The sequence below is a fragment of the Somniosus microcephalus genome, chromosome 3 (genome assembly GCF_052327205.1).
Source record: "Somniosus microcephalus isolate GS21.2 chromosome 3, FLI_Smic_1.0, whole genome shotgun sequence".
NCBI classification, from domain to species: domain Eukaryota; kingdom Metazoa; phylum Chordata; class Chondrichthyes; order Squaliformes; family Somniosidae; genus Somniosus; species Somniosus microcephalus.
The window spans coordinates 73,938,621-73,954,539 of NC_140989.1; the positions used below are offsets into that span (position 1 = coordinate 73,938,621).

General features: G+C 40.7%; 1 protein-coding gene across 7 annotated transcripts in view; it reads left to right on the plus strand.

The window, feature by feature from the left end:
- ush2a (Usher syndrome 2A (autosomal recessive, mild)) overlaps positions 1-15,919 on the plus strand; it is a 1,396,947-nt gene that overhangs the window by 608,598 nt on the left and 772,430 nt on the right. For 6 of the 7 annotated variants that reach the window (XM_085981146.1, XM_085981156.1, XM_085981149.1 and 3 more), the window contains 4 exons: positions 518-721; positions 827-907; positions 15,159-15,344; positions 15,732-15,845. In XM_085981146.1, the coding sequence (XP_085837272.1) occupies positions 518-721; positions 827-907; positions 15,159-15,344; positions 15,732-15,845 (585 nt within the window). The remainder of the gene's footprint in view (positions 1-517; positions 722-826; positions 908-15,158; positions 15,345-15,731; positions 15,846-15,919) is intronic. The other variant, XM_085981147.1, reaches the window with a different exon arrangement.

Sequence of the window (15,919 nt, forward strand, 5' to 3'; positions counted from 1 at the left end):
ATCAAGAAATATTGTGCACTATACTGGCTGCAAAGACAGTCAAAATATATTGAATTTGCATTGACTGCTAGATAAAATCTTTATGGTTGGAAATTAATAATTGGGGAACAGCTCACAGACACTAATAGTAATTTTCCACCTTTTATATAAAAAAAAAATGATTCAGCCAATGTTTTGGTGCGTACTTGAAGGATATTACATTTTCCCCTTCACTTATTTAGCCCTCCTGCTGTCTCAGGATTTTTTTTAATTCACTAATACTTTGACCTACATTACTCTCCACCAATGCCACATAAACAGACCATGCAATGCAAAATTGCTAAGTGTGAAGTTCATATATTAGTTGCTAAGGGTGATTGCAACAATATCGTTTTTTTCTAAGTTGAACAATGATGGCTTTCCTTTCTGTTGGTGATATGCCTAATTTGGTATACTGTGTAAAGAGAGAGTGAAGAGCTCTAATTAAGGTAGAAATCATGGATTTGTTTTCCCTGTTATTACTTTCATTATTTGCCAGGTTTCGGTGGCTGTATAAAAGATGTTAGATTTACAAAAGGTGCTGTCGTAAACTTGGCGGCTGCATCCACTATTGCTGTCAGAGTCAATCTGGATGGATGCTTATCACCTGACAGTGCTGGTAACTGCAGAGGAAATAACTCCATTGTTGTGTATACTGGAAAAAAACACACGATATATGATGCCGGTCTGCATCCATTTACAGGTAAAATATGAAATTACAGACTCTTTCATACAAATTCTTCATACAGATTTTCAGTATTTACTTTCTCTTGTTACTATTTAACATGTTATTATGAACTTTTTGAAGAATATTTATACAGAATTATTGCATCAAATCAAGGAGGGTCGGTGTTTAGTCCTTGGGAGCGAGGGCGTACAAAAGAAGCAGGTAATACATGATTTGTTTAACCTTTTCGTGATCTTGCAGCATTTATTTCAGAAGACTGATTAACAGTTAAGAAAGATAATTTTTTTCTTGGATGTTAAATGTTTCAGCAGCTAAATACCCAATATAGACCATTACGCTATAGATGATTAACTTCCCTTTAAACAATGTTAACATTGTTGCACCACTTAAGAAAATCTAAAAAAAACTGAAAATTTGAGATTTGTTGCCAATGGAAATGGGTAAAGGTATTTGGCAATTGGTTCATATGGATGAAAATTTGCCTAACACACATACAGATAGGTGTGTTATAGAAGTGTTAATACTAGTTGACTGAGCCAAATTGGCAAATGCAATTCCCCAAATGTAAATGATGTGCTATGGTGTTATGGAATACTTTTGGAATACTTTGCTGTCCTGTGCGGGTGTGCTGACTCTCTCCATGCCTTAAAAGGGATCTGGACCAGTTCTTGACTAGGGTAGAGCTTACATCTTATAAAAGGTAAGTGATTTAACAGTTAATGTAAACATGGTTAACGTGGTCTCCTGGACTGACTTTGTTCACCTGGGAGAGGAATTTTCCAGATTTTTATTCCCTTTTTGGCCCTAGATTTCTTTTTCTGTTTTCTGCCTCTCCCAGGAGATTACATGACTGCTGGGGGGTAGGAAGTGTCTAGTCATGATGCTCCAGGTATCATGAATGTGGGGCAGACTTGATGGATCAGCTGGTCTTTTCCTGCCCATCATTTTCATATGTTTTGTATGAGTTGATTACAGACCTCTTTTGTTGATACTTACTGATTATGCCTGGCACAGTCTACTGGAGTTCCTCCACGAGCATAATCTGGGTATGGACTATTCCTCATTGATATCAATGGGGATGCTGCCTTGAACAGAATACTTTACTACAAAGATTTTACACCCTTCATATGGTTTATTCTACAAGCGTTGTCAAGGCACTTAACAAACCAAAGGTGTGTTTCATAATGAAATGTATTACTTTGTGTGCTTAATTCTACAGGCATATTAGCTATAGTTCATCAAGAGTCAGCTTTGTAGCTGGGTTGTATTGATCAAATAAAGTAGGCATATAAAAATAACTGAGGATGAAGTACTCGTGCATTGACCCAGGAATTTGACAATCAACAGGAGGATCATTTTATGGCCTTCACAAATTATTAACATATTGTCAGAATAGGAAACATTACAATTAATGTGAATCATCAGATTGATTCATAGGCCTTGATATTAAACCCCACATGGCAGACAGGAGAGGGCTTAAAAATTAAGAAACAGGGGACACGTCCCCAACTCCCTGCGAACATGCCTGCTGCCATTTTTATGGCAGCGGGTAGCATGCCGTGCAAGTGTTCCGCCTTGGAGAGGTGGGACACTTCATTAACGTATCTAAATCAGGCTCCTACGGCACAATTGCGAGCCTGATTTAAATTTAACAGTTACTGGCCAGGTTTCCTAGGGTCGTGAAACCCAGCCATTAAATTCGGCAGGATTTAAATCCGACCCTGCTTCAGCTCATCTGCTGCTGAAACCCTCATCCATGCCTTTGTTACCTCTAGACTTGACTAGTCCAATGTTCTCCTAGCAGCCCTCCCATCTTCCATCCTACATAAACTTGTACTCATCCAAAACTCTGCTGCCGGTATCTTAACTCACACCATGTCCCGTTCACACTTCACCCCAGTGCTATCTGACCTACATCAGCTCCCGGTTCGGCAACAGCTCAATTTTAAAATTCTCATCCTTGTTTTCAAATCCATCCATGGCCTCACCCCTCCCTATCTCTCTAACCTCCTCCAGCTATATAAGCCTCCAAGATCTCTGTGCTCCTCCAATTCTGGCATTTTGCTCTTTCCCGATTTTAATCACTCCACTATTGGCAGCCGTGGCTTCAGCTGCCTTGGCCCTAAGCTTTGGAATTCCCTCCCTAAACCTCTCTGCCTCTCTACCTCTCCTCTTTAGGATGCTCCTTAAAATCTAACACTTTGATCAAGCTTCTGTCCTGATAGCTCCTTCTTTGGCTCGATGTCAATTTTTGTCTGATTACACTCATGTGAAGCACCTTGGGGTGCTTTACTGTGTTAAAGGCGCTGTATAAATGCAAGTTCTTGTTGTTAAGTGCCCCTTTAAACACTGCTTCAGTGGTTCTGAGATACCTATCCAGCTAGGTTTCACTGTAAGTTTGAGCACTGAATGGGAGTATTGTGATTTCACGTTAAAATGACATTGAGGTCCTATTTGCATCATAGGACCTCAATTTATATGTATTCATAAGCTCTCCACCTGCCTGTGGTGGGTTCGGTGTCAAATTTTGATGGACAACGCTCTTTTGAAGTGCCTTGGGGCATTTTGCTACGTTAAAGATGCTATATAAATGCAAGTTGTTGTTGTTTCCCTCCACATCTCCGGTCTTGCCGGGTTTTCCCCATGCTCCCCCGCACCCTCCCCACCTCCCTGTAAATATCAGGGCCTGTTGCGATTTTAACAGACAGTGTCAGAGTAGTTGATGTCAATGGGGATTCTTCTAATGTTGGATTCAGCATTGCACATATCGCAGTGAAAACCTCTCTGGTGATCCAAACTCTATGAATGCGCTGCTTTTCAAAATAAGGCCATGTAAAGAAAGAAAGAAGGAACTTGCATTCATATAGCGCCTCTCACAACCTCAGGATGTTCCAAAGCGCTTTACAACCAATGAAATACTTTTGAAGTGTAGTTTCTGTTGCAATTTAGGAAATGCAGCAGCCAATTGCACTGCAGCAATTCGCCAAGGCTTCTTTGACAGCACCTCCCAAACCCCTGACCTCTAGAAGGATAACGCCAGCGGGCGCATGGGAACACCACCACCTCCAAGTTCCCTTCCAAGTCTCACACGATCCTGACTTGGACATATATCACCCATTCCTTCAATGGGCCGGAATTTGCTGTTGGAGGCATACCTCCGGAGTACGCCTCCAAACTGAAAAAAATCCGAACCTAACTTCTGGCACCCGGGCTTTGGAGACTTCTGGTCTTGGGCCTGCAGGCATATGCCTGCGTAAAGGCCCACAGATCCCAGGGACACAGGCGGTTTGGAAGCATCCCTGGGATCACGTGGGCTAGGTCCTCCAATCGGAAAGGAGGATTCCTCATATTCATATGGGGATTCCATTTACGAACAGAATCTCCATTAGCATATGAGGAATCCCCAAATAATTTAATAATTTACATAACTGGAATAAAAATAAATGTTCCCATTTTCACATTTAAGTAAAAGTCCCTTTAATGAAGCACTTACAATAAAAATTTAATTTTTGAAAAATAATTTTAAATATTTTAATCTGGGCCAAAATTTACATGAACAATTTTAAATGTTTGTGGATGATTTTTTATATTTAAATGTTTAATTTAACATTTATATTAATCCTTATGCTGGTGAAAGTAGGCCTGCTTTTACCAGGCGTAAGGGTTTCATGGGCATTTGCTGGGCAGTAGTTGTCCAAATAGCCCAACTCTGCGCCAGCGAAAGGGATTTTTCTTTCGGTTCGGAGGATCCGTCAAGGCGAACCTTAACATCGCAAGTTCCGGGTTTTCACGCATGCATAGCACATGCGGAAACCTGGAACTTGCGGGGCCTTTTACAAAGCTTACGGCTACACCGTCATCAGCCCCCCAAAATCTGGACCATTATCTTTGGGTCAAAATCCAGGTACTAACTACCTAACAGCATTGTGGGAGTACTTTCACCACACGGACTGCAGCGGGTCAAAAAGGCGGCTCACCACCACCTTCTCAAGGGTAACTAGGGATGGGTCTTGTTGGTGATAACTATAATCCAAGAACAAAGTTTAAAAGATTTGGACATAGCGAGGTCCCACAAACAGCATTGAAATAATTGACCAGATAATTTGTTTTTGATGACGTTGGTTGAGAGATAAATGTTGGCCAGGACACTTTGAGAACTCCCCTGCCCTACTTCAAATTGTGCTGAGGGATCTTTTACATCCATAGGAGATAGCAGGTGGGCCTCAGTTTAACTTCTCATTTGAAAGATGGTACCTTCCGACAGTGCAGAACTCCCTCAGTCCTGCACTGAAGTGCCAGCCTAGATTATGCGCTCAAGTCTCTGGAGTGGGGCTTGAAATTACAACGTTCTGATTCAGAGGCAAGAGTGTTACCGTTGACTGAAGGCTGTAAGCCTGTACATAAAATGTTCTCGTCTGTGCCCCTATCTTCCATTCTTCTTTTCAGGCAACATAATTCTTCCTGCAACGAGTGTGATTGACATTTCTGTAGGTTTTTCAGTATTACATTTAGTCTATCAGTATTATTAAAACATGGGTTGTATGACTTATATCATTGATGCTGCACACTGTTTCAAAGTTCAGAATATGTAGAATTACTTAATTCAATTGGATCCATCCCCAATAACTAGCTTAATTGGTTAACCAACATTAATGATTTACCCCTGTGATGAACCTATATCAGATTACGATAAGTTATATTAGTACTACCCACTTGCTATTGGATTAACAGGATCCCAGTTTTAAGAGTGACACAAAGTTGGTATCACTGGCAATGTCTTCTATCTTCCCTTCGGCATGGTGCCTTCAAAATATGTAGTTGCAGGTTATTGTATTCAGGGCATTTTCACTACAACGACCAATTGTCTTAATGGTCATAAAGTTTATTCTATGAAAAGGCACTCCATTGAGATGCAGTTGATAAGCTTTTGAACTGACTTGGGGGGTTCCAGAAATGAATTTGTTTGCTTCTAAATTGAATATCAAAATATTCTGCTCCAATAGGGTAACTAATTCGAAACAAGATTTCCTGTTGCATATATCATTTTCCCCCTTATTCTAATCCAAACAATTATTTGCAATATCTAGGGGTAGGCAGGATATGGTTGTTCCTGATGACTGCTAGGGGAGAGACTGTTAAATTGGGCAGTATAATTAAAAACCAGTAAGAAGAAAAGAAAGACACAAGGCAGTAAAATGAAATGCCTTGCCTTAGGTTTGCTCAGATCACTGAAAAGAAATTTAAAGTGAATTATCAAAATAATCCTCAGTGTATTAGGCAACTATAACAGGGATTTTAACTCCCGGGTGGAAAGCAGGGAAGAGGAGTCTGACTTCCCCCCAGGAGTTGCCATGGGAGACCCGGTCAATTTTAACAGCCGAGCCTCATTCACAAAACGGGCATAAAGAAACACCTGACCGGCTGTCATCCTGCTAAGATTGGATGGCCTGGAAGGTCGCCCACTGGTACTCGGGTAAGTCACTCCATAAGAAATAGGAACAGCAGTAGGCCATTTGGCCCCTTGAGCCTGATCCACCATTCATGGCTGATCTTCTACCTCATCTCCACTTTCCTGCACTATCCCCATATCCCTTGATTCCCTTAATATCCAAAATCTATCGATCTCTGTCTTGAATATACTCAACAACTAAGCCTCCACAGCCCTCTGGGGCAGAGAATTCCAAAGATTCTCTACACTCTTGAGTGAAGAAATTTTGCCTCATCTTAGCCCTAAATGGCCGACCCCTTATTCTGAGACTGTGACACCTGGTTCTAGACTTCTCAGCCAGGGGAAAACATCCTCCCTGCATCTACCCTGTAAGAATTTTGTATGTTTCAATGAGATCACCTCACTTTCTTCTAAACTCTAGAGAATATAGGCCTAGTCTACTCAATCTGTCCTCATAGGACAATTCCCCCAGGAATCAGTCTGGTGAATCTTCGTTGCACTCCCTCTATGGCAAGTATATCCTTCCTTAGGTAAGGAGACCAAAACTGTACATAATACTCCAGGTGTGGTCTCACCAGGGCCCTATATAATTGCAGCAAAATGTCTTTACTCTTGTACTCAAATCCCCTTGTAATAAAGGCCAGCATAACTATGCTTTCCTAATTGCTTGCAGTACCTGCATGTTAACTTTCAGTGATTCGTGTATAAGGATACCCAGGTCCCTCTGAACACCAACATTTCTTAATCTCTCACCATTTAAAAAATAACCTGCTTTTCTATTTTTCCTACCAACTTGGATAACTTCACATCTCTCCACATTATATTCCATTTGCAATGTTCTTGCCCGTTCACTTAGCCTGCCTATATCCCCTTGAAGCCTCTTTGCATCTTTCTCACAACTTACATTCCCACCTGGCTTTGTATCATCAGCAAACTTGGATATATTACATTTGGTCCTCTCATCCAAATCATTGATGTAGATTGTGAATAGCTGAGGCCCAAGCACTGATCCTTGCAGTAACCCACTAGTTACAGCCTGCCAACCCGAAAATGACCCATTTATTCCTACTCTCTGTCCGTTAACCAATCCTCAATCCATCCATGCTAGTATATTACCCCCAATCCCATGAACCCTAATTTTGTTTAATAACCTCTTGTGTGGCACCTTATCGAATGCCTTCTGAAAAACCAAATACACCACATCCACTGGTTCCCCCTTATCTATTCTGCTAGTTACAACCTCAAAAAACTCTAACAGATTTGTCAAACATGATTTCCCTTTCATAAATCCGTGTTGACTCTGCCCAATCCTATTATTATTTTCTAAATGCCCTGTTACCATGTCCTTACTGATGTCAGGCTAACTGGTCTGCAGTTCCCCATTTTCTCTCTCCCCCCTTTCTTAAATAGTGGGGTTACATTTGCTACCTTCTACAGTCTGTTTTTAGGTCTCTCACTAGTTTACTCTCATATTCTATTTTCCCTTTCTTTATCAATTTCTTGGTCCTCCTTTGCTGAATTCAAAAATTCTCCCAATCCTTACTGCTCTTTTTGGCAACAATATAAGCCTCTTCTTTTGATCGAATACTATCTTTAACTTCTCTTGTTAGCCACGGTTGGACCACTTTTCCTTTGGGGATATTGTGCCTTAAAGGAATGTACATTTGTTGTAAGTTATGTATTAATTCTTTAAATGCTAGCCATTGCTTGTCTACCATCATACCTTTTAATGTAGTTTCCCAATCTACCTTAGCCAACTCGCCCCTCATGCCGATGTAGTTTGCTTTGTTTAGATTTAAGACCCTCGTTTCAGATTTACCTAAATCACTTTCAAACTTAATATAAAATTCTATCATATTATGGTCACTCTTCCCTAAAGGCCCCTTTAATGCAAGGTTATTAATTAACCCTTTCTCATTGCACAATATTCACAGAATCACAGAAACCCCACAGTGCAGATAGAGGCCATTTCGGCCCATCGAGTCTGCACCGACACATATCCCACCCGATTCCCGTAACCCCTACACCAACACATATCCCACCCTATCCCCGTAACCCCATGTATTTAATCCCCCTAACACTAAGGGTCAATTTATCATAGCCAATCAACCTAACCTGCATATCTTTGGACTGCGGGAGGAAACCGGATCTAAAATAGCCTGTTCCCTAATTGGTTCCTCAACATACTGATCTGGAAAACTATCTTGCATACATTCCATGAATTTGCCTTCCATGAATTTGCCTTCCACACTGTTACTGCAAATTTGGTTTGCCCAGAGTCTATATGTAGATTAAAGTCCTCCATGATTACTGTATTACCCTTGTTACATGTGCCTCGAATTTCCTGATTTATACTCAGCCCTCCTGTTTGGAGGCCTATAAACAACTCCCACCAATGTTTTCTGCCCCTTACTGTTTCTTAGTTCCACTCATACTGATTCTACTTCTTGATTTTCAGAGCTAAGATCCTTTTGGGGCGCTAACGTTGCCGTGGCGCTAATTTTAGCGCCCCAAAAAAGGTAGCATCCCTCCACTGGAAATTCTGTATTAGCGCCCCAAGCAGGAGTGCCGGGCTGAGCGATCGCAGCCGGCACCCCGAGGAAAAAAAAGGGAAGGGGCAGGTGCTGGCAGCTGGCCAAAAAAAAAATTGGCCGCCTGACACCTGCCCCTTTTACTAGCGTCGTTGCCGCTGCAAAAACGCCCCCCTGACCCTGCCGGACATATCGTCCGGTGATAGGCCAGGGGGCGCAAGGGATGTTTGCAGCCAGGGCGCAAGCGGGACGCTGCGCATGGCGATGATGTCATCACAGGCAGCACAGCACCGCGGGCGCTACTGGCTACCGGGAGGCATTACTGGCGCTGCGCCCGGGCGCTAGGGGATTTGCGCCCTGTTAGGGCACCCAGGGGCACTAATGAGGGGTGCAAATCATCCCAGTTTTTCCCCCTTGGTTCTTGTTAGACTTGTAATTAACAAATATAATCAATGTATCTTTTCTGCACATACTGTATTATAATGTCATTGCAGGCATACAAAATACATTTACTTTTTAGCATGCTTAACGTAGATAGAATATTTTAAATGACTGGCTTGCACAATAGTTAAATGGTAGACAAATGATCAGTTTAAGCAATTTGTTTGAAAAAATTATACATGTATAGGTTTTTGCACAAGAAAAAGAATATTTGTGAGACTGGTCACACAATTCAAGATTTTGTAAAGTGGCTTTATTGGCTGTCTATTTGTCTATATATGCAATTATATATACAGATAATAAATACAGAACAGTGGAATGGCAAGTTTTTCCATGAGCAAGGAAGTTATGATTCGGCCATAAAGATCTCCTCATCAGTGGACAAAATTTTGTAATTCCATTGTTTCTAAATTTATATTCGGTTTATAATGAGCGTGTGTATTTAAAACATAAAATTATTTTCTGGGAAAAATTAGTTTCATTGAGGATTATCACAAACACACAAGAATATTTTAGTACTTTCTATTATGTCACATGAGTTGCTTTTAACCTCTCTAGACGTGACTCTGGCCTCCATTTTAAAAATTCCCAAAGTGGGTATTAAGTATTAAATTCACAGGCTGCATTGACCCCAATTACTGCTTCTTTCATCGTTGAGTCAGGAAGCCACTATGAATATTTAGCTCTATAACTTGATAGAAAGAGAATATATATATAAAATCTTTTAAAATTTGCTGACAACTACTGCACAGAAAGAAAACCTGCTTTTACAATTTCCATTCGGTGCAGCAGGCAATCCAGCCATAAAGCACCTGAATATGGCAGATTTACTACAGGATTGGGAAGAGAGAAGTAAATCTGGTCACAATGTTATCACACCAGGCAATAAATTTGGTATCAAACTGAAGTATGATAACATCATTTTGCCTAATGGAAAATATCTCAACACCTGGGAGTCAAATGAGGTGAACTGGAGAATGCCTGCAAGTTGTTAGAGCTCTGAGTAGTCGTCCTATCTGTGTATTCCTTCTAGTAGAGAACAGTTCAGAAGCATCTATAAATCAAATAAACCAAATTATTAACTGCAGTATATTATATGCTTTTAAGAGGGCATGCATAGCACAAAATGGACAAAAACAAGTAAAGAAGGGGGAGGATGGTTTCCATTTCACCTCTATTCTCCCCAATGTCAAGTGCATTAGGGTCAGTGTAGAGCCTGACTGAATATAATTATAAAGGTAATAAAAACAGAAAATGCTGGAAATACTCAGCAGGTCAGGCAGCATCTGTGGAGAGAGAAACAAAATTAAGGTTTCGGATCGATGACCTTTCATCAGAACTGGAAAAAGTTAGAGATGTAACAAGTTTTAGGCATGTACAGAGGCAAGGAAAGGGCTGAGGGGAGGAAAGAACAAAAGGGAGGGTCTGTGATAGGATGGAAGGCAGGAGAGATTAAAAGACAAAAGGGATGATGATGCAAGGCAAAAGGGGATGGTAATGGGGCAAGTAAAGAAACAAAAGATGGGTCTAGAGGAGGTGTAAATGGCAATAGCAGAATCATTACCAACAGCTGCTGTCTGGAAAAAATGGGAGCGTGGTTATGATCTGAAATTGTTGAACTCATTGTTGAGTCCAGAAGGCTGTGAGATGAGGTGCTGTTCCTCGAGCTTCTGTTGAGCTTCATTAGACCAGTGTAGGAGGCCAAGGACAGAGTGGTCAGAGTGGGAGCAGGGCAGAGAATTAAAATGACAGGCGACCGTAAGCTCTGGGTGACTGAACGGAGATTTTCCACAAAGCGATCACTCAATCTGCGTTTGGTCACCCAGTGTAAAGGAGACCGCATTGTGAGCAGCGAATCCAGTATACTAAATTGAAAGAAGTACAAGTAAATCGCTGTTTCACCTGGAAGGAGTGTTTGGGGCCCTAGACGGTGGGAAGGGAGGAGGTAAAGGGCAGGTGTTGCAGCTCATGCGCTTGCACGGGGACGTGTTGTGGGAAGGGGAGGGGATGATAGAGGAGTGGACCAGGGTGTGGAGGAGGGAACAGTCCCTTTGGAATGCTGAAAGGGATGGAAAGGGGAAAATGTGTTTGGTGGTGGCATCACGCTGAAGGTGGCGGAAATGGCAGAGGATGATCCGTTGAATGTGAAGGTTGGTGGGGAGGAAGGTGAGGACAAGGGAAACACTATCATGGTTCTGGTGGGGTGCGATTTACTTGTACTACTTTCAATTTAGTACAATGTATTCGCTGCTCACGATGCGGTCTCGTCTACATTGGGTTGACCAAACGCAGATTGGATAATAGCTTTGTGGAACACCTCCGTTCAGTCCACAAGCGTGACCCTGAGCTAACGTTCGCTTGTCATTTCAATTCTCAACCTTACTTGCGCTCTGACCTCTCTGTCCTTGGCCTCCTACACTGTTCTAATGAAGCTCAATGGAAGCTCGAGGAATAGCATCTCATCTTTCCATTAGGCACTTTACAGCCTTCCAGACTCAACATTGAGTTCAACAATTCAGATCATAGCCACCGCTCCCATTTTTTTGGACAGCAGCTGTTGGTAATGATACTGCTATTGCCATTTACACCTCCTCTAGACCCATCATTTGTTTCTTTACTTGTCCCATTACCATCCCCTTTTGCCTTGCACCATCATCCCTTTTGTCATTTAATCTCTCCTGCCTTCCACCCTATCACAGACTATCCCTTTTGTTCTTTCCTCCCCATCCCCCTTTCTCTGCCTGTGTACTTGCTTACAACATGTTACATCTCTAACTTTTCCAGTTCTGATGAAAGATCATTGACCTGAAACTTTAACTTTGTTTCTCTCTCCGCAGATGCTGCCTGACCTACTGAGTATTTCCATCATTTTCTGTTTTTACTTCAGTTTTTGCAGCATCTGCAGTATTTTGCTTTTGTATATCATTATAAAGGTGATGGAAAATACAAAGTTCCCAAATCAAACTAGAGAAGAGCAATCAAGAATTGAAATCGGTTTGAGTGGAGTTTAACGAAAGATTGAGTTAGGCTGAAGAAAGAACATCCACTCGAGAGAGAAGGTTTGAAACTGCAGTTAAGACTGTAGACCTGCAAATAGGTAAATCGAAGTTCATGTTTAATTTCAAATCAACAATTGCCATAACCAGGAGTAATTAGGCACTGGATTAAACCCAACATTGCAGCCACTGAAATTAAAGATCTTGAGTGGCACACAAGCCCCCTTTGAAGTATTTGCACCAACATTCATGGCATTAGATCTAATGTCAGAGTTTTCCCACTCCTCCACTACAGTGTCAATAGAAAGAGCATAATTCTCTAAAGCAAATGGACTTGAAATTTCCAGAGTATCTGATTGTAAAACAGAATTAGATTAATTTTTTGCTGAGCTCCTTCAAGCGAGAGCTGGGCCTGTTTTTGGCTGGAGCGGAGATCATCTCATATAAGAGGTTGGTATTGTATAACATTAATCAGGGCCAGAGTGGTCTCTGGACTAGTTTTGATCTGCTAAGGGAGTCGGACAGGAACTTACCAGATTTTTCCCCTAATTGGCCTGTTTTTTAATTTGGCTTTTCGCCTCTCCCAGAAGACTATATGGCTTCCGGGAGGGGTGGGATTGGGAGTGTATGTATTGTGATGCACAAGACATCACATTTGTGTAGGACAGGCTGGATGGACCAGTAGGTCTTTTCCTGTCCGTATGTCTTTCGTATATTATTACACTGAAGTAGATTGCATAAGTATTTTGTGCATTTAGATTTTCAACAAAGCTGAATGGGATGTATAATCAAATAGACATTTTTCTGTCAAAAAAGTTAGATAATTCCATGGTGTTGGAGGTCAAAAGTCTCCCATTTATGTAACTAAATTAAAAATACATTTCTTCATTTAAAAAAGAAAAAAAAAGAGAACTTGCATTTATATAGCGCCTTTCACGACCTCAATGCACTTTACAGCCAATGAGGTATTTTTGAAGTGCAGTCACTATTGTAATGTAGCAGCCAATTTGTGCACAGCAAGCTCCTACAGACAGCAACATGATAATGACTAGATAATCTGTTTTAGTGATGTTGATTGAGGGATAAATATTGGCCAGGATACCGGGGATAACTGCTCTTCTTTGAAATAGTGTCATGGGATCTTTTACGTCCACCTGAGAGACTAGACGGGGCCTCGGTTTAACGTCTCTCCCAAAAAAAGCTACCTCCGACAGTGCAGCACTCCCTCAGTACTGCACTGGAGTGTCAGCCTAGATTTTCATGCTCAAGTCTCTGGGGTGAGACTTGGACCCACAACCTTCTGACTCAGAGGCGAGGGTGCTACCAACTGAGCCACTGGCTGACACAGATTTGGGCAGTTTATTACATTCTTAACAGAATATGATAGTTCATAGGAAATATAAACAGGTTATTTTACTTACCCCTAAACAAAGTAAGTATAAGGGGGAAAATGAATTTTGAAGTGGGAACAATGATACTGTTTTCATGGAGTGACTTGTGAATGCACATACATTTCTGCTGGACTAATCATCCATCATCCTGCCATAAAGAGTGTTGCCGCTGTGTCCCTTGCGTAGTCATTTGTAATAAAATAATAACCATCTGGTATTTCTGTACCTATTAATTAGTTACATTTGAAGGCAAAATCATTTTTGGACAAATAAAATTTAATTGCTTTTTAAATGTTTTGTTACAATGTTATTTTTTTTAAACCTAGATCAGTGTGTTTATTTGCACTGTGCGCCCATGTACATTTTACAAGTTCTACTTACGTCAGACTAGACTTTTCAGTTTTTACTTAATTTTCAACATTGTTATTCCCGCAAATATTGAAAGGTTTCTGATTAGTTTTGTTTTCTTGGCTATTTAGTGCTGCTGCCTGTACTCTGCAACAACAAAACATATGCATAGTCTCTGGTTCATTAAAGAATAAATTCAAATTATGAAATATTAATACTGTACCTGAATTTGCAAGGCTGAAAGTGGAAAAAAACAGAATGATGGTAGGCATGTGTGGATGGTCTTGCACAAAGCAGATTGCATATATGGTTATATTATTATTAGACAGTTTGTATGGTAGATTTTTTTTGTTATTGGTTCATTTTTTGTGTATACCATATTAGAAGATGCGATACCATGTTAGTGGATACGATCCTATACCTTGTCTAATTGTGAAAGTCAGTTAATCATATTTAGGGCAGGATTTATTATTTGATTTTTCCTGCGTAAACAATTCTGTCAAACCTATTTCATGATTTTAATTTGTTACAATTTTCTCCTCGTCATCCCATCATTCCTCCTCTCTATGGGTTGTCATATTCAGGAAGCGAGGAAAAAGGTTCTGCACTTTTCCATGGCTTCCGGTGCCATTGCTGCTCAGTGGATTCAGCATCAGACATACTTGATGCAAGATGTGTATAAAGTTTTCTTTGAGGGGAGAAACCACTTTAGGAAGGCAGCTCACCTGGAGGCCTGGCTTGCAGCTGATTAAATCCATCATGTGACTCCAGGGAGTAGCTGGTGTTATAATGGAGAAACAACCATTGAAATTTGAATCTGTGACCACTGCAGTCTGAAGGGACTACCTTAACCATTACTCTACCTGTCTTCTGCCAGATAGATTTTGAAGTATAGCAGTGAGCAGAGCTCGTTCTGATCTTCACAGTTTTATATAGGATTATGAAATTTGACAGTCACTCCCAGTTGTAAAGCCAGTGTATCATTTTATTATGCATTTCAAAGTGCTTTAAACAGGGATTATAGAAGTTATTATTGCTGAAAATCTATATAGCCTTTTTGTGAATTCATAATACATTCATTTAAAAATTGAAATAAATATACAGAATTGTTTGTAAAAGTCTGGAAAATAAACCCGTGTTCTCTGTTTTCAACTGTGTTAGAAAGTTGCAACTTGTAAATTATAATAATTATGCAAATGTTTGCATTCAATTTACTGCAGCCTCTAATGCTGACAGATGTGTGGTGCTTCATGTGGACTTCTGGTCTTTATCCAACTCTTATTTTGTTCCTTCCAGTTCCACAAAGTGTGCCGACTCCCTCAAGGATTCACAGTATAAATGGTTACAGAGTTGAGGTGAGCTGGGACGAGCCTGCTGAGGTCAGAGGTGTAATTGAGAAGTACATTTTGAAAGCATACAATGAGGACAGTCCCAGCACGCCCCTCATCAGGGCCAACTTTACTGACACCCGTTCTCTGGCAGGTAAATTCCACAGACTGATGCAATAACCAAGAAAATTATTGTGTAATGAGAGCAATGCAGACTGTGCCTTAATTGAATTAAAGGCTGGGTGACACAGATACAGACACCTGTCCAATTACAGACAGGATAGGTGTTTACTGTTGCTGTATGGGGCTACGTGAAGATGACAAGAATCTTTCCGCCCACAGATTAATATAATGAAGAGGAACAGATTATAGTGGATGCTGGCCAAGCAGTCTCTGATGTGGCTGCACAAAATATAGAAGTGTGTTGGTAGCACATTTATGCAGACTGTGTACTTACAATTTTAATTTGATTGTTTTAAACTGTTATGTCTGTGTAATAAGGTAATTTACACTTGCCAATTCTTGTTTGTTCCCTTTATAGGAAACTTGACTGGCTTGATCCCTTTTACAAATTATAGCATAACACTGACTGTCTGCACTATGGCTGGCTGTGTGGAAAGTGCACATACACGGAAACTTACAACACCAGAAGAAGGTAGAGCATTTTAGGAGGTTTTAGCTCCCACATTTCAATGATGAATAATAAAATAGGTGAAGAACTAAAGAATT